The 26513-nt window shown below is 44.5% G+C and overlaps 1 protein-coding gene across 4 annotated transcripts in view; it reads right to left on the bottom strand.

The window, feature by feature from the left end:
• The window catches only part of ANKS6 (ankyrin repeat and sterile alpha motif domain containing 6), a 68207-nt gene that overhangs the window by 21290 nt on the left and 20404 nt on the right, over positions 1-26513 (bottom strand). For 2 of the 4 annotated variants that reach the window (XM_017887597.1, XM_017887595.1), the window contains exons 9-13: positions 24861-25064; positions 21218-21371; positions 18384-18553; positions 6134-6320; positions 1103-1170 (exon numbers count right to left, since the gene is read on the bottom strand). In XM_017887597.1, coding sequence (XP_017743086.1) covers positions 1103-1170; positions 6134-6320; positions 18384-18553; positions 21218-21371; positions 24861-25064 — 783 coding nt within the window. The remainder of the gene's footprint in view (positions 1-1102; positions 1171-6133; positions 6321-18383; positions 18554-21217; positions 21372-24860; positions 25065-26513) is intronic. The other 2 variants (XM_017887598.1, XM_017887596.1) reach the window with 1 other exon arrangement.

Here is a 26513-nt window from a genome sequence, read left to right as displayed (position 1 = left end):
TTTGCCTAGTCTGGACATTTCATATAAATGGAAGCACACCCTATGTGCCTTTTGTGACTGGTTTCTTCCACTTAGCAAGATGTGTTCTGGTTCATCTATGTTGTAGCATGTGCCAGTATTTCATTCTCTTCATGGCCAAATAATATTCCATGGCACAGGCATATTTTATTTATACATTCATTAGTCGATGGACATTCGAGTCGTATCCACAGTTTGGCTTTCATGAATAATGCTGCTACAAGCATTTGTGTACAAGTTTCTGTGTGGACACATGTCTTCATTTCTCTCGGGAATATACCTGGGAGTAGGACTGCTGGGTCATATGGTAACTCTATGTTTAATATTTTGAGGAAGTGCCAAACTCCAGAATAGTATTTTTTTTATGTGAATCTGAATGCTTTTAAACACATAGCAACTCTCTCAGACCACCACAGACCCTAGATCCAGACACATAACACAGGTTCCTTAGGGTTTACTATCAGCCCACTTTAAGCCTGTAAGTCTGTCAGTCAATCACATACAACAAAAAAATGTTTTCAGGACAGAAATAAACTTTTCTAGAGAAAGTACTGCTCAAAATTACAAAATTCTATCATAACAAAGCTAGCCATAAGTCCCCAGGATTTCACAATAACAAACTGAACTAAACCCGCTGAGCATGAATTCTATCTCCTCAGCTGTCTCAGTGCAAGAGATCAATTTAGGCTTGCAAAATGAAAACCTACACATTCAGACAAAGTTTTCTTTTTTTTTTTTTTTTTTGAGACGGAGTCTCGCTCTATCGCCCAGGCTGGAGTGCAGTGGCTGGATCTCAGCTCACTGCAAGCTCCGCCTCCCGGGTTTACGCCATTCTCCTGCCTCAGCCTCCCGAGTAGCTGGGACTACAGCCGCCCGCCACCTCGCCCGGCTAGTTTTTTGTATTTTTTTTTAGTAGAGACGGGGTTTCACAGTGTTAGCCAGGATGGTCTCGATCTCCTGACCTCGTGATCCACCCGTCTCGGCCTCCCAAAGTGCTGGGATTACAGGCTTGAGCCACCGCGCCTGGCCCAAAGTTTTCTTTTACAGTAAGATTTAAATTGACATTCAAAAAGAGCATTCTTACCTCTTGTTCCTCAAAAATGGGCTGATATTTCTCAAGTGATAATTTCTTAAGGATTCCGGTCAGTTCATCTTCAAGAGGGAAAGGTGAAAAAAAAAACATTTTAGAATTTGGTAACATGTTATCAAAAAAGTGGTCTTCAAACTTCTATAAAGTAGTGGTAATCTTATTTCAAATGAAATTCTATAAGAAACACCAACACAGAAAGCTGATCTCAGCTGGGCTCCTGCAGATGAGGCCGGAGGTGGGTCCTGAGCTACCTGCACCCTCTTCCCCTCAAGGTAGGCCCTCAGCAATTGACAAAACCCCATGTAAGGCTGCAAAGACACATCGAGTCTGGGCCAGGACTGATTCCCTCCAGAATGCGACCCTCAAGTTCTGGGAGTTGCAGCTGCCAGAACTAAAACTCTGCCTTCTGTGCGAGAAGGCACCGTAAATGCCAATGCCTGCAGTAAATGCCAATGCCAGCAAGTCCTCAGCTAGTGTGAGGAAGAACTTAAGAAAGAAGGTGGTGGGCTTCAGAGCAGAGCTGGGGTTTGGCTCAAGTGTGCAGAGGCTGTGGTCTTCCTGAAGGAAAAAGGCATCTATGTGGAACAGCAGAGCCAGAAGGGCAAAAGAGGATGATTTGGGGTATCAGAACAGGGAGAATAAAGAAAAGGAGACAAAACCAGCACCTGAGGGGCTTGGAGAAATAATTCACTCACACATTCAATCGTGATTTGCCAAATTAGGCACTGGGGACTCAACAGATACCAAAACAGACAATAAGAAGGCTGACAGGGGCCAGGCAGGTGGTGTATGCCTGTAATCCCAGGGCTTTGGGAGGCCAAGGGTGAAGGATCACTTGAGCCCAGAAGTTCAAAACCAGGCCTGACACTATAACGAGATTTCATCTCTACAAAAAATTTAAAAGTAATTAGCTGGGTGGTGTGATGTGTGTGCCTGTAGTCCCAGTGACTCAGGAGGCTGAAGCAGGAGGATCACTTGTGCCCAGGAGTTTGAGGCCGCAGTAAGCTGCAATTATGCCACTATGCCATTGCACTCTAGCCTGGGCTACGAAGCAAGACCCTGTCTCAAACAAACAAACAAACAAACAAACAAAGGCTGATAGGCAAGACAGCAAGGAAGAAGAGAGCAGCATTAAGGTAGATGACAGCATTTCCAGTTTTACAAACGCTGTTTTACAGAGGATGGTCACGGAAAGACTCTAAGGTGACCTATGAGCAGTAAATGAAGGAGTGAGTTATGCAGATATCTGGAGTAAGAGCATTAGGCAGCATCCAGACAGGGAAGAGCAGGTGCAAAGGTCCTGAGGCAGTGCATGCAGCTTAAATAAGTGATCAGGAGGCTTGGGTTCCTTCTTTTCTTAACTCACCCTCCCTCCCTCCCTCCCCCACTTCCTTTCCTTCCTTCCAGCAGTGACTACCACTGTGCCCAATGGACACTGGGTAGCAAGGATGGAGAGATCCCTGTTGTGAAGCTCAGTGTGGCTGGGAAGATAGGATGAGGAGGGTGAAAGCTAATACACAGTGCTATCAGTCAGCCTGTACATGGATGAACCACTTGCTCTTTACAACACCAATGAGGTAGATCCTATTACTGTCCCCATTCACAGATGAGGAACTGAGGCACAGAAAGGCTTGATACCACATCTTGGGTGAGGTCATCCTGCTAGACTGTGGCAGAGCAGGGAATCAAGACCAGTGGTCTAGCTACTAGGCCTGTGCTAGGCACCTGCTCTCCACTTTTCTCATGGATGGTGCATGCTACGGTGAAGAGCAAGAATAGGGCGAGGTGGGGACAAAGAGGACAGCTGACCCAGCCCAAGGGAGTAGGGAAAGCTTCACAGTAGAAAGGCTACTGAGCGAGGACGTATGAGACAAATCAAATCCCAATCCACACATAATCTGTTTATTTCATGACACTAAACCTTTGCTCTTGCCGTTCCCTATACATGCAGCCTTCGTCCAGAGTGGCGTGCTGGTAAATGCTTAACAACTGGTTCTCGGGGGGAAGATGTATGCATGTATACAGTCACATAAATCTATTGCAGATTTTACTAATAATGATGATTTATAGCACACAACTTACAAATAATAAAGCATATAATATTCTTTCTTATAAATTCCATATAGCCAATTGATTCTCACCAAATGCTTTCATTTGTTTTTGCCCTACTCTTGTACCCACAGCCAAGGAATATGTTTCCAACATGAACGCTGGCTGAGAGTTTTGTTTACATGAACAAGAAAGATAAAAAGAAACAACAAAGACTTAATGTTGGAACTTCAGGTGACTAACTTGGCTGAATCAGATAACGATTTTCAAATACTGGAAGAATATTTTCTCAATTTTTTGTGCGATTCACAAGATAACAGTTACAGACACAACATTCTTTTAAGTTTAATCCTCATTGTTAACATTTTTCCATCACTGCCTAGATTACAAGTAGACAATATCTATAAGACAACAAACCAAGCCCTGGATTGCTTGCGACCAGGGAGGTTGAGGCTGCAGTGAGCTGTGATCGTGCCACTGTACCCCAGCCTGGGTGACAGAGTAAGACCTTGTCTCAAAAAAATAAAGCAAGCCCTGATTGACGGCATTTGCCAATTTCCATGGTATGAATACCCCCATCATAGCCAATTTCAACTTATCAATCTAATGTCCCTGAGAGTGAAGCTGAGCAGAGATGCGCAGTAGGAATGCATCATTATGGGGTATTCACAATGCAGATATGAGATATACACAACCTCAAGAGCACAGATAAATATACAAAAATGAGTAAAAAATACATTTTAAGTACAATATACTGTTATATTTCTATAATGTAGTTAATTCTAAGTCCATGTAATTTATAAATAATGGTTGTGTTTAACAACCAGCTTGGGCATTTCCTACAAACTGAACAGTCAGCTCTGGCACCGGACTGCCTGTCTCTTCCCAGCGTCGTGGTCCAGCTGGAGTGCCCGTTTGCCAGTGGAGCCTTCCATGGCACATGGTGCTGATAGCAGGTATGACCTCACCTTGTGTTACACTCTAATGTCATTATGTTGAATGTGTCTGTCTCCCTGTGAGTTCCCCTGGGTGCACAGGTTAGGGCACCCAGGGGACTGCCCAATAAAATCTCCTGGAACTAATGTGAGGCTGAGAAGGTGATGCTGTCACAAGCCTTGCTGCTTCTAACAGGTGGAGTCCAGAGAGGAAGAATGCAGATGGAGAGATGAGGCAGGGCAAAGCTCACATGTGTCCTCGACTGGGACCACATATTTCCCAGAATATCATAAAAATAGCTCTTTGGGGATGGATTGCAGCCCCTGGCCTATAACAATCATATACCCACAGGACAAACAGCTTGTGGCCTCAAGACCCAGGAACTCTCAATGGGAAAACTAAGCTTTCTGAACCAGAGAAATTATTCTACATGGAAAGTGCTATTGGCCCTCTTCCTTCTTCATCCCAATTAGGACTTTGCAAACCATTTTTAATAATGAACAAAAGGGAAAGAGAGTGGGTATGGGCAGTCCATACAGACATCCACTGTCTCCACTGTTTTTTGGAAAACAATGGGGCATAAAAACCTAAACTGAATTTCCAGAGGCTTCAATTCCTGAAAACCTCAGAGGTGGGAGAATTCACGAGTGTGGAACTCAAGACTCCACATAGAAAATACGGGTGGGGAGGAATGAGTTTGCTGGTGAACCTCTGAGGCCTTGATAAATGATCACACTGGATATCACAAAACAATAAAAGTAGCCCCCAAATAAGTAGGATACCAGTGGCAGCACGCATTTATCAACTTAGTACAGACTAGAGCCTGTGCAGGTGATTCCAACTTATCTTGCTCAGCAGAACCTGCTCAGCACCCTCCTCCTCAGCAGCTGCAGCGAGCCGCCCACAAATGCATTTGTGAGGGCCACATACACAATCAGATTTTCCTCCCTGCTGATCTATATTCCTCGATTTGCACCTGCCTGGGCCCCAGGTCTCACCAAAGCTCCCTTCCTCTTTCCCCCATCCCAGCTCCTAGGGGCCACTAGACGGCAGTTTAAAAGGATGAGATTCCTTTCTTCATCTGCCTTTATCTTTCCTGGGGCCTGAGTGCAAAGCCTCTGCTCCTGCCCTACCACCCACTCCACCTTCCCTCATCATTCCCGCATGGGGGCTGCAGAGGCTGTAATTCACAAGGCAGGTTCCGAGGCTCTCCTGGCTGCAGCAGACATCAACTGCTTTTGCTTGCCCTCACCCATCCCCCTCCTCCTGGAAACAGTATTTCCAAATTTTCCTTTGAGGAACTATTTCTCTCCTACTTCCAATACACAAATGTCAGCAGGCTTGACCCCAACTCCGCTCCAAAGCAGACAACTGACCCAAGGGGCATGGCCAATCAACACATTCCACCCCTGTGGACACAGAGATAGTCAAGGATGGGCAACTGACCCAGGTCATTATAAATACAGCTAAGCCAATGGCCTTACTTGGGATTTTGCTGGACCTACTGAGAAAGTAGCACTCTTTCTGCTGGGGTTGAAAAATTAGTACGAAGACAAAACTATGCCTGAAGCTGCTTGCCACTACTTGGAGAAAGCCTACGTGAGACCTAGAAACACTCCCAAAGCACCTGGATTCACGCATGGCTGAAGCACACCCTAGACACTCCCATCATATGAGCCAATGAAATGTCAGGTTTCATTTTTTTTCCTTGAACCAGTGTGAATGGAGTTTCTCTCACTTGCAACTGAAAGAATCCTGACTGGTACAGGGTCCAGGGAAAGTAAGTTTGTGTTGGAGAAGCATTTCCACGGGTGTATGTTTGTGCATATAAACAAAACTCACCTATACTCAAAAACTCTGAGGGAGCGTACCATACCTTTACACAGTGAAGACAAAAATACAAGGCAGAATCAGAGAAAAGGAGGGACATGTTTGTTGTAAATTTTCTTAAAACCTGACCTAGGTCACCTTGCAGTTCCTCGCTGCCAGGTCATCATGGTAAGAGGAATAGGTGGGGTTTCAAGCCCTCAGGGGACTCACCCTCATCTGTGATGGTGCCACTGCTGGAACCCCCACTGCTCTTGGACTGCCGATGGGATGAGGAAGAAGACACTGAAGACTCTGCAGTGTGCCCTTTGGGTGAGGGGGAGGGCGTGAGGGTTGGAGAGGTGCTCTTGGAGGTAGTGGAAGTTCCAGATGGAGGCCTCTTGCTGGTCTCCAATTTCTGCTGAACAGAGTAAGACAAATACATAAGCCATCGCCTGTAGGGTAGAAATGATGAAAACAGACACCCACAACAGGGAACATGGGCGGTATCTGACTCAACACAATGTTTAACCAGGGCTATGAAATCTACTTTTAAAAACATGCAAAGCAGAAACAGCAGTATCAGAACAATTAGAGGAACATCCAACCCTGGAGCAGAGACAGGATGAGATCAAACAGCTGCATGTTATGCGTCAGGAAACCCCGTCCCAGTCCTGCCCTCCAGCTACTTGCATTGTGTCTTTGGCCAAGTTCTCCGAGCTCTCTGGGCCTCAGTTAACCAGTTGTAAAATCAAAGTGTGGCTTACGGAGGCACAAAGTCTCTTTCTGTTCTTGATGCTCCTTCATCTACACCAGTCACTTCCAAGCTTTTCACCAAAGAACAGGTATTCTTCCCTTTTTCTCATTGGTTAGCTTTAAAACAAAGGCTTTTTACATTGAAATAATTCTAGACATATAGAAGAGCTGCACAGATAGAATAGAGTTCCCATATACCCCTCACACAGCTTCCTGATATTAACATCTACATCATCACAGTATAATGATCAAAACTAAGCAGCTGACATTGACACAACACTATTAACTAAACTACAGACTTCACTGTGTTTCACTGGCTATTCTTCTCATGTCCTTATGCTGGTCCGAGATCCAATCCAGGACCCCACGCTGCATGGAGCTGAGGTGTATCTCCGTAGGCTCCTCTGACCTGTGACAGCACTGTCTTTCCCTGTCTTTCATGACCCTGACATTTTTGAAGTCTTGGTCAGGTATTTTGAAGAATGCACATCATTTTGGGATTGTCTAATGTTTTCCCGTAATTAGATGTGCTTGTGAATGTAGGGGGCAATGACCACAGAGGTGGTATGCCCATTCAGTGCATCGTTATGCAGAGAGGACATAGTATCTGATTACTGGTGATGGTAACCTTCATCACTTACATGAGGGGATGTCTGCCAGATTTCTCCATTATAAAGTCACTATTTTTCTTTTTAATATTATTTGGGCTGGGCGCAGTGGCTCACACCTGTAATCCCAGCACTTTGGGAGGCCGAGGCAGGCAGATCACAATGTCAGGAGTTCAAGACTAGCCTAGCCAATATGGTGAAACCCCATCTCTACTAAAAAATACAAAAATTAGACAGGCGTGGTGGTGGGCGCCTGTAGTCCCAGCTACTTGAGAGGCTGAGGCAGGAGAATCACTTGAACCTGGGAGGCAGAGGTTGCAGTGAACTGAGATCGTACCACTGCACTCCAGACTGGGCAACAAAGTGAGACACTGTCTCAAAAAATAAATAAATAAATAAAAATAAAAAATAAAATATTATTTGGGAGAAGATTTTTTGGGTAACTATTTATTAAGGTTCTGTCCATTAATTTTGCATTCATTGGCGAGTCTCACTGAGGCAAGTGTTACAGTGGTGTTCCCACGGTGATTTTCGATCACCCTCGTTCCTTCCACATTTATTATCTATAATACTTCTGTAAGGAAGAGTTGTTCTTTCTCTCCCATTTATTTGCTTAATCATTTATTCCTATCAGTATGGGCTTATGGGTATTTTTTATGCTCTGGGCCATAATACAATATTACTGTTATTTTGTAGCTCATTATTACAGCTTTGGCCACTGGGAGATCTTTTGGGTTGGCTCCTGTACCCTTCTGACATGTGCCATCTTTCTTTTTAAAAGTATTTCCCTACTTTCTGACACCACAAAATACTTTAAGCTCATCTTATATTTCTGTTGACCCAGTACTAGAATAAACCACTTCTCCAAAGCTTTCCAAGGTCCCTTTTATTAGAGAACGGTATTTAGAAACCAAAATCTGGGCACTAGGTTGCTCACCAGTACCGGGACATCACTGCTTCTAAGTCGTCAAAGTGGACAAAGACACATATACACTAACCCATGTATACACACATAGTCATATCTACTTTTATATCTACTAACTGTGTGTGTGTGCAACTCTCTGTGTATTTAAAAGCATGCACTCATACTGATTCATACTGATATCTCTGACTTCAATCCAACATCCACAGGTTTTGTTCTAGCATTCTTCCTTTGATTCTGTCTCTGACAGTAAAAACTTTGCTACTTATTTATTCAATCCTGGTATACATGTTAAGCATACATGTATGCAAAAAAAATTTTTAGCCTATATCCTGGTAAGGATAGCAGAATTGTTAGCCCATATGCTGGTAAGAAAAAAAATATCATCTAGAATACAATACTTGTATACAGTACTTTTTGTCTTTAGCCTAATATCCACTCAACACACGATTTTCTCCTCCACCTCCTACAATGTGGTTAGGTCATTCATTTGTAATACCTTAGACCTTCTGTCATAGTTTGCGTTACATCTTTGGTTCCTGGTTGATTTTGTTTTTTTTTTTTTAATTTGCATACAGTAAAAAAAATAGCTCTGCTGCATACAATTCCACGGGATCTGACAAACACGGTGTTATGTATCCACCAAGAGAGTACAATACAGAAGAGTTCCATCATCCTCTGAATGTCCTTAAGCGGTCCTTTTCTAGCTAATCCCTCCTCCTAACCCCAAGCCATAAAAACAAATACTCTATGTTCCATCCTGTGACTAGAGAGGAAAAAAATAAACTATTTTTCCTCTGTTCTTACCCCACAACAATCAACACAGAATGTGTCTGTGACCAAACGTATGGAGCTTTCTTCCCCTACACACCAACCAAGCAATCAGTTCTGCAGTGAACACCAGCTGAGTATCCTCCAGTTCAAGTCTGACATGATCTATCCGAATACAGCATCAAATCCCACAGGTTGAGGGCTCAGTCCCAGGAGACTGCCCCCACTTCAGATGCCAACTGCAAGTCCCAGATTGCTTCACCTGTGCTTTTGACTGGCTATAAATCAGAGTTCCCACAACTCCCTCTTTGGGTTTGAATAATTGGCTAGTGGCTCACAGAACTCAGGGCAACACTTATTTACATTTACAGGTTTATATGGACTATTATTCAGCCATGAAAAGGATGAAATCCTGTCATTCAAAGTGCTTTTGACTGGCTATAAATCAGAGTTCCCACAACTCCCTCCTTGGGTTTGACTAATTGGCTAGTGGCTCACAGAAATCAGGGAAACACTTACTTACATTTACTGGTTTATATGGAATATTATTCAGCCATAAAAAGGATGAAATCCTGTCATTCAAAGCAACATGGATGGAACTGGAGGACATTATGTAAAGTGAAATAAGCCAAGAATGGAAAGTGAAACACCACATACTCTAACTCACATGTGGAAGCTTAAAAAGATGATCAATGAAAGTAAAAAGTAGAACAGAGGATACTAGAAGGTGGGAAGGGAGGGACAGGAAGAGATTTGTTAAAAGAATTACAAAATTTAGGCCGGTGCGCGGTGGTCAAGCTGTAATCCCAGCACTTTGGGAGGCGAGACGGGCGGATCATGAGGTCAGGAGATCGAGACCTCCTGGTAAACGGTGAAACCCGTCTCTACTAAAATACAAAAAACTAGCCGGCGAGGTGGTGGCGCCATGTAGTCCCGCTACTCGGAGGCTGAGGCAGGAAAATGGCGTTGAACCCAGGGGGCGGAGCTTGCAGTGAGCGGATTGCGCCACTGCACTCCAGTCTGGCGGACAGGGCGAGACTCCGGCCTGCAAAAAAAAAAAAAAAAAAAAAAAAATAAAAATTATAGCTAGATAGGAGGAATAAGTTCTAGTGCTCTATACCACTACAGGATGACTACCGTTAACAATAATATACAGTTTCAAAAAGCTAGAAAGAGGATATTGAATGTTCCCAACACAAATAAATAATAAGTGTCTGAGATGATGGATATATAATTACCCAGATCTGATCACTATATATTATACGTATCTAAATATCACTATGTACCCCGTAAATATGTACAATTATTATGTGTCAATGAAAAAAATAAAAATTTAAAGATATTACCAGGATACAAATAAATAAATGCACAGGGCAAGGCATGGCGGAAGGCGCAAGGAGCTCCCACACTCTTCCTGGGCATACTACCCTCCAGGAGTCTCCAGGTGTTCAGCTGTTTGGCTCTCTGAACCCAGTCCTTTTCAGGTTTTCATGAGAGCCTCATTACAGAGGCACAATTAATTAAATCATTGGCCACTGATTATCAACTAAACCTTCAAACCCTGTCCCTCTCCCCAGAGGTTGTGGGGAAGAGTGAAAGGCTCAACCCTCTAATCCTGCCTTGGTCTTTCCTGTGACTGGCTGCCATCCTGAAGTTACTTAGGGGCTGCCAGCCATCATTAAATTCATTAGCACACAAAATGACATCACTTTGGAGATTCTAAGGATTTAGGAATTGTATGACAGGAAACTGGATGAAGACCAAATACACATTTCACAGTTATCACACATCCCTACAGTGTTGCTGTTTCCAGAATGTCATATAAATGGAATCACACAATTTGTAGACTTTTGGGTCTGTCTTCTTTCACTCAGCATAATGCCTTTAGGATTCACTCAGGCAATCGCATGTATCAACAGTGTGTCCCTTTGTGATGCTGTGTTGTGTTCTATTGAATGAATGTACTACAATTAGTTTATCTATTCACCTGTTGAAGAACTTTTGGGACGTTTCCAGTTTGGGGTGATTATTTTGTAAAACGAATACAAAGATTCACAGATTTTTGCATGAAGAGCAATTTTTTAAAAATCTACCTAGTAGTCAGCAGTTAGCTGGGTCACATCACAAGTGAATGTTTAGTTTTATAAGAAACTGCCTATCTTTTTCAAGATGGCTGTACCATTTTGCATTCCTATTAGCAATTAATGGGAGTTCCAGTAGTTCCACATTTGTCACCAGCAACTGTACCTTTTTAAATCTTAGCCAGTCTAATGGGTATATAGTTCTCTTAATTATGGTTTTAATTTGCATTATCCTAGTAACTGATGATGGTTAAACATCTTTTCATATTTATATTTTCTTTGAAGTATATGTTCAAATATTTTGCCCATTTTTACATTTACTTTTATTGTTGAATTGAAGGTTCTTTATTTAGTCTGGAAAAAAAGACTTGTTTGTTTTTTATACAGACAGGGCCTCACTCTGTAGCCCAGGCTGGAATGCAGTGGCAACATCACAGCTCACTGCAGCCTTGAACTCTTGGGCTTAAGCAATATTCTCACCTCAGCCTCCCGAGTAGTTGGGACCACAGGCATGAGCCACTGCACCTGGTTCCTGGATAAAAAACTTTTTCCAGATCTATGATTTGAAAATATTCTCTCCTAGTCTGTGGCATGACTTTTCATTTTCTTAATGGTATCTTTTGCAAGGCAAAAGATTTGAGTTCTGATTAAGTCCAAATTTGCCAATTTTTTCTTTTATGTACCATGCTTTTGGCACTGTGAGATATATATGGAGGTTCCTTTTCTTGCAATATGAACATCCAATTGTTCCAGCACTCTTCCTTGAAAAGACTACCCTTTCTCCACTGAATTGCCTTTGTACCATTGAAAAAAGAATTTAGTTGGCTTGTCTTGTGTGGGTCTATTTTTGGGCTCTCTCTTTTGTTCCACTCATCTATTTGTCTGCCCTTTCGCTAATACCACACTGGAGCTTTATGGTAAGTCTTGAAATTAGGTAGTATGAGCCTGCCAACTTTATTCTTTTTCATACGACTATTACAATTTTTTGTATCTCAATATAAAATTTATAATCAGTTTCTAGATCTCTGTAAAAAGAGTTTGCTGGGATTTTGATTGGGATTACATTTAATCTGTAAATCAAATTGCAGAGAATTGGCATCTTCATAATCGCAAGCCTTCCATCTCTTCATGTATTTAAGCTTCTTTGATTGATCAGTGTTTTGTAGTTTTTGACCTATTGATTCTATACATATTTTATTAGATTTATACCTAAGTATATTATAGTATTATATTCCATATAATACATTTTCACATAACTTCAATTTCATACACGTTAAATGTATTATAAATATTTTTAAAATTTCAAAATAAAAAAATTCTAAATGTCCTAATGCTAAATGTTTATTACTACTGTAGAGAAATACAGCTGACTTCTGGATATTGACCTGTACTGTATCCTGAGACCTTGCTGGACTCACTTATTCATCCTAAGAGCTTTTGTGTAGATTCTTTGGAGTTTTCTATGTGGACAGTCATGTCATCTAAGAACAGATAGTTTTGTTTCTTCCTTTCCCGTCTGTATGCCTTTTATTTTTCTTGCCTTATTGTACTACCAATAGTTTTTGGTACAAAGTTGACAGTTGGAGGTAAGAGACAACAACCTTGTTCCCAGTCTTAGGGGGAAAATAATATTTTACCATCAAGTATAATCCTGGCTATGTATATTTTATGTCAGATTCAGGAAGTTTCCCTCAATTCCTAGTTTGCTGAGAGTTTTAATGATGAATGGATTTTAAATTTTGTTAAGTGCTTTTTCTGCATATTCTTCTTTAGTCTGTTCATACGGTGAAAGTTAATGATTGATTTTATAATGGTGAACCAGATTTGCCTTCCGGGGATGAACCTCACTTGGTCAGAAGGCATTATACTTTCTATTTAATCATGGGATTAGATTTGCTCATATTTTGTGAAGGATTTTTACATTTATATTCATGAGGTATTGGTCTGTCATTTTTCTTTTCATGTTAGTCATAAAATTCATCCTTGTTCTCAATCTTAGGAGAAAAGAAAATCTTACGGATTTTCTATAATAATATAGGGGTCAATTCTCCAAGACATGCAATCCTAAATGTGTACACAGCTCGTGAAGCAAAAACCAACATAACTGAAAGGAGAAATAGACCAAACTGCAGCTATAGTTGGACACTTTAAAACTCCTCTCTCAGAAATTAATAGAACAAGTAGACAGAAAATCAGTAAGAATATAGAAGACATGAACAACACTATCAACCAACCAGACTTAATTAGACATTTATGGACATTTATAGAACTCCTCTACCTCAACCATAACAACAGAATGCGCTTTCTTTCCAATTGCCTATGAGAAATTCACCAAAATAGATCACATTCTAGGGCACAAAATAGACCTCAAAACATTTAAAGGGACAGAACTAGAAACAGAGCTATAATCAAATTAAACTAAAATCCCCAATAACAGAAAGATTTCTGGAAAACAAATAATTGAAAAATAAACAATATGTTTCTAAATAATCAATGGGCCAAAGAGGAAATCTCAAGAGAAGGGGAAAATATTTTGAACTGAATTAAAATTAAAATATATCAAATTTTGTGGGATGTAGAAAAAGCATCACATAGAGGTAAATTTATAGCATTAAATATCTGTATTAGAAAAAAAGGAAGATCTCTAAACTGTAATCTAGGCTTCCAATATAAGAAACTAGAGAAACAAGATAAAACCCAAAGGAAGTAGAGGGAAAGAAATTATAGATAAGAACAGAAATCAATGAAATTGAAAACATAAAAATAGAGAAAATCAATAAAACCAAAGTTGGTTCTTTGAAAACATCAATAAAATTGATAAACTTCTAGCCAAACTAATTAAGAAAAAAAGAGGTAAGTCACAAATTACCAATAGCAGGATTGAAAAAGGAGGAATTCCTACTGATCCTAAGTAATAAAATGGTAATAGATACATACTATTAACAACTCTATATCCATAAATTCAACAACTTAGATAAAAGGGAATAATTCCTTGAAAGATACAAAGTACAAAAACTTACTCATGTAGAAATAGAACACCTGAATAGTCCTATATCTATTAATGAAATTCATTCTGTAAGTTGAAACCTTCCAAAAGAGAAAATGACAGGCCCAAATGGTTTCCCTGGCAAATTTTATCAAACATCTAAGGAAAAGGTAGTAAGAATTGCACACAGTATCTTCTAGAAAACTAGAAGAGGAGATAATACTTCTCAATTCATTTTATGAGCCAACATGACTCTAGTTTTTTCTTTCAGTACTTTAAAGATGTCACAATACTGTCTTTGATTTGCATGATTTCTGACAAAAAGTCTGCTATAATTCCTATTTTTGTTTCTCCGTATGTAATTTCCTTCAAGAAAAGGCTGCCTTCAAGATTCTCTCTTTGGCTTGTTTTTAGTAGTTTAAACATAATATGGAGGGGTATATTCTTTTTGATATTTACCCCATTTAGTGTTCTGTGACCTTCCTGGATCTGTGGTTTCGCATCTGTCATCAATTTGAGAAAATTCTCAACCATTATTTCTTTTCATTTTTTAGGCATTATTTCTTTGTCTTTTTTTTTTTTTTTTCCCTTTTGTGGAGAACGGGGTCTCGCTATACTACCCAGGCAGGTCTCAAACTCCTGGGCTCAAGCTATCCTCCCGCCTCTGCCTCCCTGAGAGCTGGGATTACAGGCGTGAGCCACCGCGCCCGGCGGCATTATTTCTTTACATATTCCTTCTGCCCCACCTCTCTCTCTTCTTTTAGGGATTCCAATTATCTCTATGCTATGGCATTTGATATCATGCCATGACTTTTGAGTACTGTTTGTTTTGTATGTGTTTCTTCTTTCTTCTTTTGTGTTTCAGTTGGGGTAAATTCTACTGATCTAACTTCAAGTTCACTGATTCTTTCCCCGGCTGCCTCAAGTCTTCTGAGGTGCCTGTCAAAGGTATTTCTCAACTCCATTACTGTTCTTTTATTTCTAACATTTCCATTGGGTTCTTTCTCATAGTTTCCATCTCTCTACTAAAATAGTTACCCAAAGTTACCCATAAGATCTTGCATGTTGTTTATACTTTCTGTTAGGACCTTTAACATATTAATCTTAGTTATTTAAAATTCCCTGTCAAATATTCTAACACCTTTGTCAGAGCTGATTATCATGATTGCTTCATTTCTAAGGAGTGTGGTTTTTCTTGTCTTTTTGTATGTCTTGTAAATTTTGCTAAAAATTGGACGTATTATAGAGTATAGACTGAGATTTCTAAGCATAAATGGATATATCTCTCTTCCTACTAAGACTTTAACGCTTCTTCTAGCTGATTATATGCCTGAGTGGAAAAAGAAGACCCTCCCTGAGATTTTGAAAGACTGCCAAAAAGCTGGCTATACCACTAGTATATTCTTCTCTCTTTTCTCTGCTCTTTCCATGAAGACAGACAATCCCCAATAGAATTTCTGATTAAGCAGGAGATAATTAGTATATCCCCACAGATCTATCCCAGCCAAAAGCGAGTAACATGAAACTCTGGACCATATGGGCAACATACTGGGGAAGAGGTGGGGAAATATAAGATTATTTGGGATTCTGTGAAATATTTGAATTGTTCTCAATATCCCTTGAGTGGTAGGTTGATTCTGTTAAGGGCATCATCTCTACCCTTCCCTCTGCACATAGTTCTGTATGCTCTCCTGCCATAGGCATACTAACTTGCTTAAACAATCCGATTGGTTTTCAACCCATGCCTTTAGCCACTGCCATGAGACCATGTCCAGGCTTGTTGTAGACACATGTGGCTCAGTTGTCCTGGCCACCTCGGCCACCATCCAGGTGAGTGATCCCTGCAGACCAGAGAACTGCCCACATAAGTCCAGATTAAACTGCTGACCCACACACACACAAGCAGCTAAGTAATGTTTTTGTCTGAAATGACTGAGTTTTAGGGTAGGAATAGAAAGCTGATATATCTAGCAGGCCTTTTGGCCTCCAGAGATCTGGGAAGTATTGGTGCACACTATAATGACATCTATGCCATGTCTCCTGGAGCTCATATCACACTGATTCATGGCCCTGCTAGATGCCATGCCCTGTGGATATTCCACCATTACAGCAAGTTATTTTAAGCAAAGTACAAAAACCAGATTCAGGAGGCTCATATTTTGAATACTAATTTCTAATTTTACTAAGGTAATCTTTGAAAAGCACTTCATGTCTCTATTTTGCTGCTGGGATAGAAAACCCACTTCTATGTCCTTTGATTTAAGGCTGTGGTTTCTATGAGTCCTGGACTGGGCTGGCTGCAATAGACGCTCTGGCAGGAAAAATATTCCCCAGACTCTCTCCTGAGAGTCTCATTCAGGTATGCTGGGGTGGAGCCCAGAAATCTGAATTTTTAGACAGCTCCCCAAGATCATAACATACTATTAACATTATGTTACAAATGTCAGGTGATCGTTGAAATGGATGGTTTCCCCAGTTTACTGCTTCCTGAATGCATCTTTTGATACAATCTCCTTTCATCAAAATATACTTATATATAATGTATGATCAATACATCAAAATAATAGTTAATACTTAATATATAAATAATAGTTAATATAATTTATAACTTGGAAATGTCTGCTTATTTCCAACAAAAATTAAAGGAAGCTAATATATAACACATCCAATAAGACCATCAGAAAATAAACAAAATTTTAGACAACAAAGAAACACTGTATCAAAGCCTCAAAACAGTACACTTCATGAGTAGCTGAGTTTCCTAGTAGCAAAGGCAAAGAAAGAAATACAATAATTATAAAAATTCTTACTATCTGATAAAATATATCGAAGTATCAGTAGAGACTTTTTTCCCCACAGCCAAATTATAAAAGGAACTTAATCGTATAGGACTTTTACACAAATTATTTTGAAGATAAAAAAATGGAAAATAAGTGAATATATAGGGAGAAAGAATCTTTCTGGAGCTACACTGTAAAAGGAATCTAATTATATAGGTCCTATTGCATAAGGGATCTTGAATAACAAAAAGAGTTGTGTAACCAACTGTAGCTGGGCAAAAAATGACTATTTCTCACACAGTACATGTACATCCTGGGAGCATAAATCTCTGGAGGTGATTCTTTGGTGGGCAAAGGTCCATGGATGAGGGAGGCTTTCTGTGTTCAGACTTTTCTCACCGAAGGAAGCTTATGACATCTAAGAACTATGAAGAGTAGGATTATGCCTGGACAGAGTCCCCTCAGAGGAGGAAAGGGCTATGCTGCACTAGTAGGGAGCCAGTTGGTGGAGGAGCCACTTCACATTCACAACTAGGAACCCGCACTCTGGGGGCTCACACCAGATATCAACCAAGGCGAAGAGGTTCAGGAGGCAGAGGCAGAGTCTGAAGGCACTAAAAAACTTCTCGTTCCAGGAAGGCATCTAGGTTTTCTTGTCTACTGCATAATCTGTAGACGCTAACAATGTGGTGACTGTTCTCTGGCTGCATTAATGGAAGCACAATGCCCAGAAGCAGGGAGGCAAGGTCCCGGCTCTGTACTGCTCACGTCCTACCTTCAGCTCCTCCCTGTAGCCTCTGGAGTGCTACACAAGTTGTTCCCTCACCCCAGAACAGTCGCACCAATACCCCTGGCCCACCCATACCCCTTTCACCTGGCTCCAGCCTCATCCTTCAGATCCCCATCCAGATGGCCCTGATGCCATCAAACCTGGGTAGGGCCACCCATCTGTGCCCCTACAGCATCCTTGCTGCTTCACAACAACCCGTCACACTGAGCTGTGACTGCCTGTGTCCTTAGAGTGGTCACCAAATTTCCCAGTTCACAGCTGGGTCCTCACTGTTAGCTGTGCCAGGCACAGAGCAGATGCTCCCAGGATGTACACAATGGATGAATACGGTTGAAGGACAACAAAGACCACTAAGAACACTGTCAATAGGAACAGCCAACACGGACCTGGGCTTACCCTGTGCCAGGCCCTGTTCTACATGCTGAGGTATGGGGCTGAGAGCTGAACCCAGGCAGGTTGCTCCTCAACTCATGCTCTTAAACCATTCATCCTCATCAAGGAACAAAAGTGTGCCATGTGCTGGGTGACGTGTGGGGCTGCAGGAAGTGGGTGTGTACCCTGCCACTGTGCAGCAGCCCAATGCCCCTCAAACCTGGAGATGTGAGAGGAGGTAAATGCCTGGTGCGGGGGACCGATTCAGCCCTTCTCATGAAGCCCAGGAGTGGCTGGCTGGAAGGGGCCTGTCTTTAGTCCTGTCCCATGACTAAGGCACTGCCCATGCTCCCCGGCAAGTGGGCCATGTTAGGACAGAATCTGAGTGTAACAGGAGGAGGACGCACAGAACAAGCACCTTGCCAACGGGAACGCTGCCACCTGCAGGGGAGGCTGGAAGCTCTGACGGGCTGGACCCCAGTGCTAGCCCCACAGGGCTTGACCGATGGCTGGGTTTCTGCTCCGATAATCCGGCTGCTTTTTTCCTCTGGGCAGCGATTTGGGACAAGACATTGTCTATGCTGCCACCTGAGGAAACACAAAAGGAGTGAACACCGTGGGCACAGAGGGCTTACTCCAACACAAGGGTGGTGGACTGCCGTGTGATGACTGGGTTGGAGTCAGTCTCCCAGACTCCCTTCCCCATGTGGCTCCAGGACAGGGCTGACAACAGGAGAACTCTGCAGGAGAACCGGGAGGTGGAAGTTTAGGCAGCAGGCCCTGTGCTGCGAAGGTGTGATGGTAAGAGGTCGGAAGCAGCAGCACAGGCAAAACCCAGTCCATCCTTGCTTTCCCCCTGCCATGGCCAGCTCGTGCTGGCCCCATCAGGCACAGATACAACACCCTGCACCCGACACCCGCAGCAGTCCCTCTGCAGTGCCAGCCAGCAGCTGCACAGACCATCTTGTCCGGCTGCACCAGGGTTTCAGGAGGGCTAGTGAGCAATTGGTCCCTCTCCCTTTCACTCTCCCTTTATGTGGCCACCTACTCCCAAGACTGAGTCAATACATTCCCAATTCCATAATGCTCAGAGTGGTCTGCTTCCTGACTGAACCCTGACTGCCATTCTCCCTCACCCTGCTTCCCCAAATCTACAGGTAATCTCAAACTATTATAAAAGAAAGGTGCCGGGTGTGGTGGCTCACGCCTGTAATCCCAGCACTTTGGGAGGCTGAGGCGGGCGGATCACAAGGTCAAGAGATCGAGACCAGCCTGACCAATATGGTGAAACCCCATTTCTACTAAAAATACAAAAAATTAGCTGGGTGTGGTGGCGGGCGCCTGTAGTCCCAGCTACTCGGGAGGCTGAGGGAGGAGAATCGCTTGAACCCAGGAGGTGGAGGCTGCAGTGAGCAAAGATTGCATCATTGCACTCCAGCCTGGCAACAGAGTGAGACTCTATCTCAAACAAAACAAAACAAAACAAAAAACAAACAAACAAAGGAAGAAAGTGATAATACTCAGGGCTGGGAGGTACTCAAGAGGGGACACTAATGACTAACATTTATAGAGGATTTACTATGTGCCAAGCCCTGCTGTAAATATTTCACATGTTTAAAGAGAGCTATTCTAGAGGGCAAAACATATCAAAAGCCTCCAAAATAGGCATACTCATGAACTCAGTCACCCTGATTCCAGCAAATTTAAATAATAGAAATCACTGAACATATACGTGAATATGGAGGCATGAAGGTATTACGAAGGGAGGTATTACCTACAAAAAGCAAAAATCTAGGAACAGCCTCAGTGTTCAACACAGGGAATTGGTTAAATGAACTGTGATGCCTCATACAAATGGAACACTGTTTGATTATTAAACAAGGTGCTGTAAGACATATATGTATCAACGTAAAAAGGTGCTCACAATCTAGCAATGTGAGGAAAAAGAAAAAAACAAGTTACAGAGCAGTTTATAGTTTAGAAAGGCACGTGGTTCCAAGAACAGGCTCTGAAGTCAGGCTGCCTGGGTTTGGATCCTGGCTCTGCCAACTGATAGCTATATGACCCCGGACGAGTTATCTAACTGCCCTTAGCCCCAATCCCTCATCTGTAAAACAGAGGTGGTAACTTCATTGGCTGCTGGGGCACTGAAGGAGATTATTCATTCAAAGGGCTTGGCATGCAACTTGACAAATATTAAGTGCTCCATAAATTATTGTGCCTTTTTATAAATATTCATAGACAAAACCACTTTCCAGATATATATACATATATATATGAAAACGATAATGATCTGTAGTGGGTGAGATTATACTTTGTTTCAGTTTCTTGACTCATCTAGTCTTAAAGCTTTTTCCACTAGAAGCAGGGTGGCTGATTCGGTTTGGCTGTGTCCCCACCCAAATCTCATCTTGAATTGTATTTACCACAATTCCCACATGTAATGGGAGGGACCTGATCGAGGTAATTGAATCATGGGGGCGGGTCTCTCCTGTGCTGTTCCCATGGTAGTGAATAAGTGTCATGAGATCTGATGGTTTTATAACAAGGAGTTTCCCTGCACAAGCTCTCTCTTGCCCTGCCGCCATGTTAAGTTGTGCCTTTCAGCTTCTGCCATGACTGTGAGGCCTCCTCAGCCATGTGGAATTGTGACTCCATTAATCCTTTTTCTTTATAAATTACCCAGTCTTGGGTATGTCTTTAATAGCAGCGCAAGAACAGACTAATACAGTGGCTTTCCTGCAAAGCTGGTTTCGGTTAATCCCGGATGACCTTAGGGAGGACTAGAAAGTATGCTGCAAGCCCATCATAACTTTGGGGCACTCTGCTTTGAGACCTAATTGCCACCAACTTGCTGTGTGACCCTAAGCAAATCTCTTGCCCAGTGTGAGCTTCATTTTCCTCATCTGTTCAATGAAGGGGCAGAATGAGAAGGCCCAAGGTCTAACCTTCAGGGATTTTAAACACTGTGAAAACACCACGCATTTCTTTTAATCTCTTGTAAAATTTTACAAGAAAAAAAAAAGCATTCTGGACTTTATTTTCCTCCATCTCCATCCACCCGCATCCCCAAGAAACTGTGTAAAATGTGAATTGTGAATTCACTGAAAAATCTCTTAGCCACATCAAGGAGAAAGTCCCTCTTGTGTGGTCATTTCTGCGACTGTCTGCAGCCTGAATATCTGGGCAGCGCACACCCTCAGTCCCAAGGGATCATCCCACCTCCCTGAGTGGCCCTGCCCAGCTACTCACCTGAGCGGTTAAGCAGCTCCCCACCATGCCGACTCACACCTCCTACCCCACTGGAGCCGCCCGATGAATGAGGCGAGTGGTTGAAGTTTCCAGAATTGGCAGGAGAGGCTGGGCTTCTGGAGAGGCTTGGAAATTTAACAGGTCTGACGGGTGTCTGCAAGAATAAGGCACGTACAGCACTTAGGGAGGCTGCTCCTCCCTCCAGCCGTGCAGATCAGTGTGAGGGTTCCTGCGCTCAGGTGGTGCACACCCCACCAAAGCTCGCTATGCCCAGCACGGCCCTGCCAGGGCCCAGCAGAGGAGTCCCTGAGGGATAGAGCTTGCTTCTATGTGCTGACAACTCGCCCATTAGCTCAGTGAACCCATGTGATGTCATTTCCCATGAGCCACCTTGCTTTCAGTCTCATTGAACTCCAGGGCCTTCCAAGAAAAAACCTGACCAGGTTATTCACTGACAACCCATGGAGGCCTCAGCACATCCAGTGACAAAATCTAGCCCCCTCAGCACCGCCTGGCACAGTAACCAGCTCCCCAACTCCAAGCCTGCTTCCGTGATGCTGTCCCTATTGGTCCCTCAGCCTGGAATGGGTCTTCTCCTCCTCACATCCTTCATGGTGCCTTTCCTGGCCCTATTGTCTCTGGTGCCAGGGCTCCTGGTCACGTCCTCTCCACCCTGACCTCACTCCACCCCCTGCTTCACTTGCTCTGCTCCGGGCACACCAATCTCCTTTGGGTTTCCTGCTGATCCTTTTTGTGCCTTGGGGCCTTTGCCCAGGCAGCCTGTTCTACATGGACCTGGCGGCTCCTCCCCATCCTTAACCCACTCCTCCCACAGCGGCTCCTCCCTGTCCTTGGGTCTCAGGTCTCGGAGGCCTTCACTGCCTAAGCGGTGTAATGTGCGCTCTGGTCTAAGATGGGCTCCCATGTAGGGCTGGCTCCCCGACACATAGCTGTGCTCCCTTCCAGCACCCTCTTCGCTTACACTGTGACTCTTACCATGGCTTGTGAGTGTACGTTTACTGCGGTTGCCTGTGTGTCTGATGCCCCAGTGGACTGTTAGCTCCATGGGGACTTGGTTCTCTGCTGTACGCCTGGTACCCAGCTCTGGCCTCGGCACAAAGAAGGCACTCAGTAGATATGATTAAAGTTGGAGTGGGCTGAATCGCCACCCCCAAAAAGATACACAGTGTCCTAATTACCAGAATCTTTGACTGTTACCTTATAAGGCACCAGACTGAGGATGAGCTTATATGTGCTTACCTAAGATGTGCTCAAGTCAAGAATTTTGAGAGGAGGAGCTTATCCTGGAATTTCCCAGTGGGCTCTAAATGCAATCACATGTATCTTCGTAAGAGAAAAGGCAGAGGGAATTTTGACAAACGAGCAAGCAATGTGACCATGGAGGCTGAGACTGGAGTGACGCAGCCACAAGCCAAGTGAAGCCTAGAGTCAAGAGAAGCTGTCAGAGGAAAGAATGGATCTCCCTGGAGCCTCCGGAGGGAGCGGGGCCCTGCTGACACCTTGATTTCAGAGTTTCTGCCTCCAGGACCGTGAGAGAACACATTTCTGTTGTTTTAAGCCATGCAGTTTGAGGTGACTTGTTACAGCAGCCATAGGACACCAAAACAAAGGTCTTCTTGTAGGTCCTCTACTGTGGGCACTCCTAAGGGAGGGACAGTGACAGATCCCAGGGCCCTGGCCCCACACTGTGGGCACTCCTAAGGGAGGGACAGTGACAGATCCCAGGGCCCTGGCCCCACACTGTGGGCACTCCTAAGGGAGGGACAGTGACAGATCCCAGGGCCCTGGCCCCACACTGTGGGCACTCCTAAGGGAGGGACAGTGACAGATCCCAGGGCCCTGGCCCCACACTGTGGGCACTCCTAAGGGAGGGACAGTGACAGATCCCAGGGCCCTGGCCCCACACTGTGGGCACTCCTAAGGGAGGGACAGTGACAGATCCCAGGGCCCTGGCCCCACACTGTGGGCACTCCTAAGGGAGGGACAGTGACAGATCCCAGGGCCCTGGCCCCACACTGTGGGCACTCCTAAGGGAGGGACAGTGACAGATCCCAGGGCCCTGGCCCCACACTGTGGGCACTCCTAAGGGAGGGACAGTGACAGATCCCAGGGCCCTGGCCCCACACTGTGGGCACTCCTAAGGGAGGGACAGTGACAGATCCCAGGGCCCTGGCCCCACACTGTGGGCACTCCTAAGGGAGGGACAGTGACAGATCCCAGGGCCCTGGCCCCACACTGTGGGCACTCCTAAGGGAGGGACAGTGACAGATCCCAGGGCCCTGGCCCCACACTGTGGGCACTCCTAAGGGAGAGACAGTGACAGATCCCAGGGCCCTGGCCCCACACTGTGGGCACTCCTAAGGGAGAGACAGTGACAAGATCCCCAGGGCCCAGAATGAGGCCCATCTGCTGAGTAAGCAAAACAGAACACACTTACAAAGGCTATAGCTCATGTTCTCTCTCCCTCTACCTGGGACGCTGCTGCCTGCACTCCACTGGGGAGAGAACTCTTCCACAGCTTGCAAATCCCAGCTCAGCTGTTGCCTCTTCCTGGAGGCCTCCTGAGTGTCCTACCACACACAGTCACCTCTCTGGTGCTCGCACACTCCTAACACTGCTCCCCGCCTCATGTTCTGTGCCTACATCTTTGCCACGCAGACCACCGCCTCTTCTAGGGCAGAATGGGGCTGACTGGGCTACATGGCAGTGGGATTCAGTGAATGTTCACTGAGCAAATGAAGCAAGTCAAGTTAATGTTCTGTCCCTCTAAGGTTAAATTATCAAGGAAACACAGCCATAGAAGAGGTCTCAGGGATGGGTTCTACAACTCCCCCATGTTCCTACCTGATCGAGAATAGGGGACTAAACGCAAACCTGTCCTGCCTGTTTTGAGAGCATCTCCAGGCGCCAGGGTCTTGGTCTCCTGCTGGTGATCTGATACTACCATAGCCCTAGGAGGCAGCAGTGAGTGCTGGGGTCAGCCCCATCTTATAGAGACAGAGGCCGTAAGCTTCTCCAATCACCCAGCACACGACAGGGTCAGTCCTGAATCCCTTTGTCTTGCCCGTTTGCTGCATCTACCATCCAAATACAGGCTATATACAGAGATACCTTCCACATTGACAGGGCTGTCAATTTCAGAAACAGACCAAGAGCCACCAAGTTAGAAACCACTACAGTCAAAAGGATAGAAGTCACACTCTTGGGCACAAGAAAACACCAGTAGCACACACAGTTGCCACTGAGTGTTTGCTCTTGATCGTGGTTCACCCGCACTTGGCTGGTGATCTTCAGCTATTACTCCCACTCCCTGGGTCCCAGTTTCCTCATCTACTAAAAGGAAGGTTGGATTAGATACATCAGGTCTTCTAACTGTGCTCCTTGGAGCTCTACGGTTCCAGTAAGGGGACAGATGTTCCCTGCTACCTCAACATTTTAATCTGTTTTCCATATTGAGTTGCTCTGTAGGGCTTCATTAGACAAAAGGATATCATCCATTCAAAAGCAAAAAAAAAGTTGCAACCCTTCTGGATTCGTCGGTTTGAGGTCCCTCTGCCTGGAACACACCATGATTTCAGCGAGCAGTGAGTGCTGTGTAAAAGTGTGTCAGAAGACAACTTACGGTGTCTGTGCCCCCGCCACCCACAGGGTGGCCCCTGCTGGCTCTCTGGGGCAGCACGGTCTTCATGGGGTCTGCCTTCCCATTGTGACGCGTCCGGGACCGATCAGAGCTCCACAGCTCAAAACTGGAAGGAGGTAGGAATGGAGGGATGACTGCTTTCAGCTTGTCACTCGGGAGTCTGGTGAGGGGAGCTCCGTTTCGAAGCTGAAAAAGACAGGCTGAGGGTTAGATAAGCCCCCAGGAGGGCTCCCAACTCGCTGGGAAAGCCTCCATGTTTTTCCTGCTTCTTGGGGCATGGCACCACCATCCGCCCCTCCACCTAAGCCGGGAGCTATGTGGCATCTGCAGCCCTCCTCCCAGTAACCGCACAACACCCATGTCTGCTCTGTGCCAACGCCAGGCTTCTCCTGGATCTCTCCCCACAGCAGCAAGATCAGAATGGGGCAGAGGAGACAGAGCGCCAAGGAGAAGATGATGTTGGTGTGCTATGGGGGACGCAGGGGAACTGGGAGAACACAGAGGAAGGGTGCCACTGCTATGCAGTGAGGGCGCCTTTGTGGGGACTGAGTTGAGCCTGAATGACAGTTTAAGCTGGGCCAGTGAGGACCAGAAGGGGCATTCCAGACTGAGTGAGGGGCCAGAATACGGAAAGGCCTGGAGCCTAGAGGAGCAGGACATGGGTGCAGTGCTGCGAGGAGACCAGCCTGAGCAGCCGTTGGGGGTGAAGGAGGAATGGGGAGAGGATAAGGGCTAGGACCCAGCACCAGCCACTCTCTTCCCCAGCCCCCCACACACCAGCTTTCTCCAAGCACGCCTCCTGCTGCTGACATTTCATTGCAATTTAATTTTAAATTTTGAAAATGTGATTTGGGGGTCAGTATAAACTCTACACAGTAATGACGGTTAGATCATCAAGGAAAGTGTTCACAGACCACGCTCACCTTAATTAAGAAAAAACAGTGAACTTTTTCCCAGATGGTGCTTTGCAGCAACGGGAATCCCACAGCTAAACCTGCCTCAGGAGCAGAGCAAGGCGGGCATCTCCATACTGACGGCTGCACATGCCCATCAGCGAAGCAGCCGGGCCACCCCACCCATTATGGGCGGGCAGGCACACTGGCGCCCTCTACAGAGCATGAGGGGTCGGGGAAGGAGTACACCTCCCGGGTTCCCAGGCTGGCTCTGTCCTGCTTTTCTGAAAGTCTGTAAACAAGTGCTGTCCCCTCTTTCCCTCTAGACCACAACAAGCTCATCCAGCAAACAGGGTTGAGTTGGACACTCACAGCGACAAACCCATCACCACAAAAGGGTCTTTTCCCTCCCTGGGGTAACAGTCCAAATTGTTGCTATCTTTCTGGAAGCCAATGACATTCACAACCTTTGACCCAGGAATTCCATTTCTAGGTATTCATCCTGAGCAAATATCAGGCAAGTGGGGGAAATGAAGGTATAGGGACATTCATCTGAGCTGTTAAAATAACAAAAAACTAGAAATCCCACAGTCTGACAGTTCAGTCTTAGATAAAGAGACACGTTCCTACCCTGGAATGTTCTAACGTAGCCATTAAATATGATGTGGCTACATAGTGTTTGATGACATGGAAAAGACGGTCACAACATACAAATCACAAATAGATTGGATTCAACACAATA

This window comes from Rhinopithecus bieti, unplaced genomic scaffold (genome assembly GCF_001698545.2).
Source record: "Rhinopithecus bieti isolate Rb0 unplaced genomic scaffold, ASM169854v2 scaffold_16773, whole genome shotgun sequence".
Classification (NCBI taxonomy): domain Eukaryota; kingdom Metazoa; phylum Chordata; class Mammalia; order Primates; family Cercopithecidae; genus Rhinopithecus; species Rhinopithecus bieti.
This window is presented reverse-complemented; position numbering and strand designations above follow the sequence as displayed.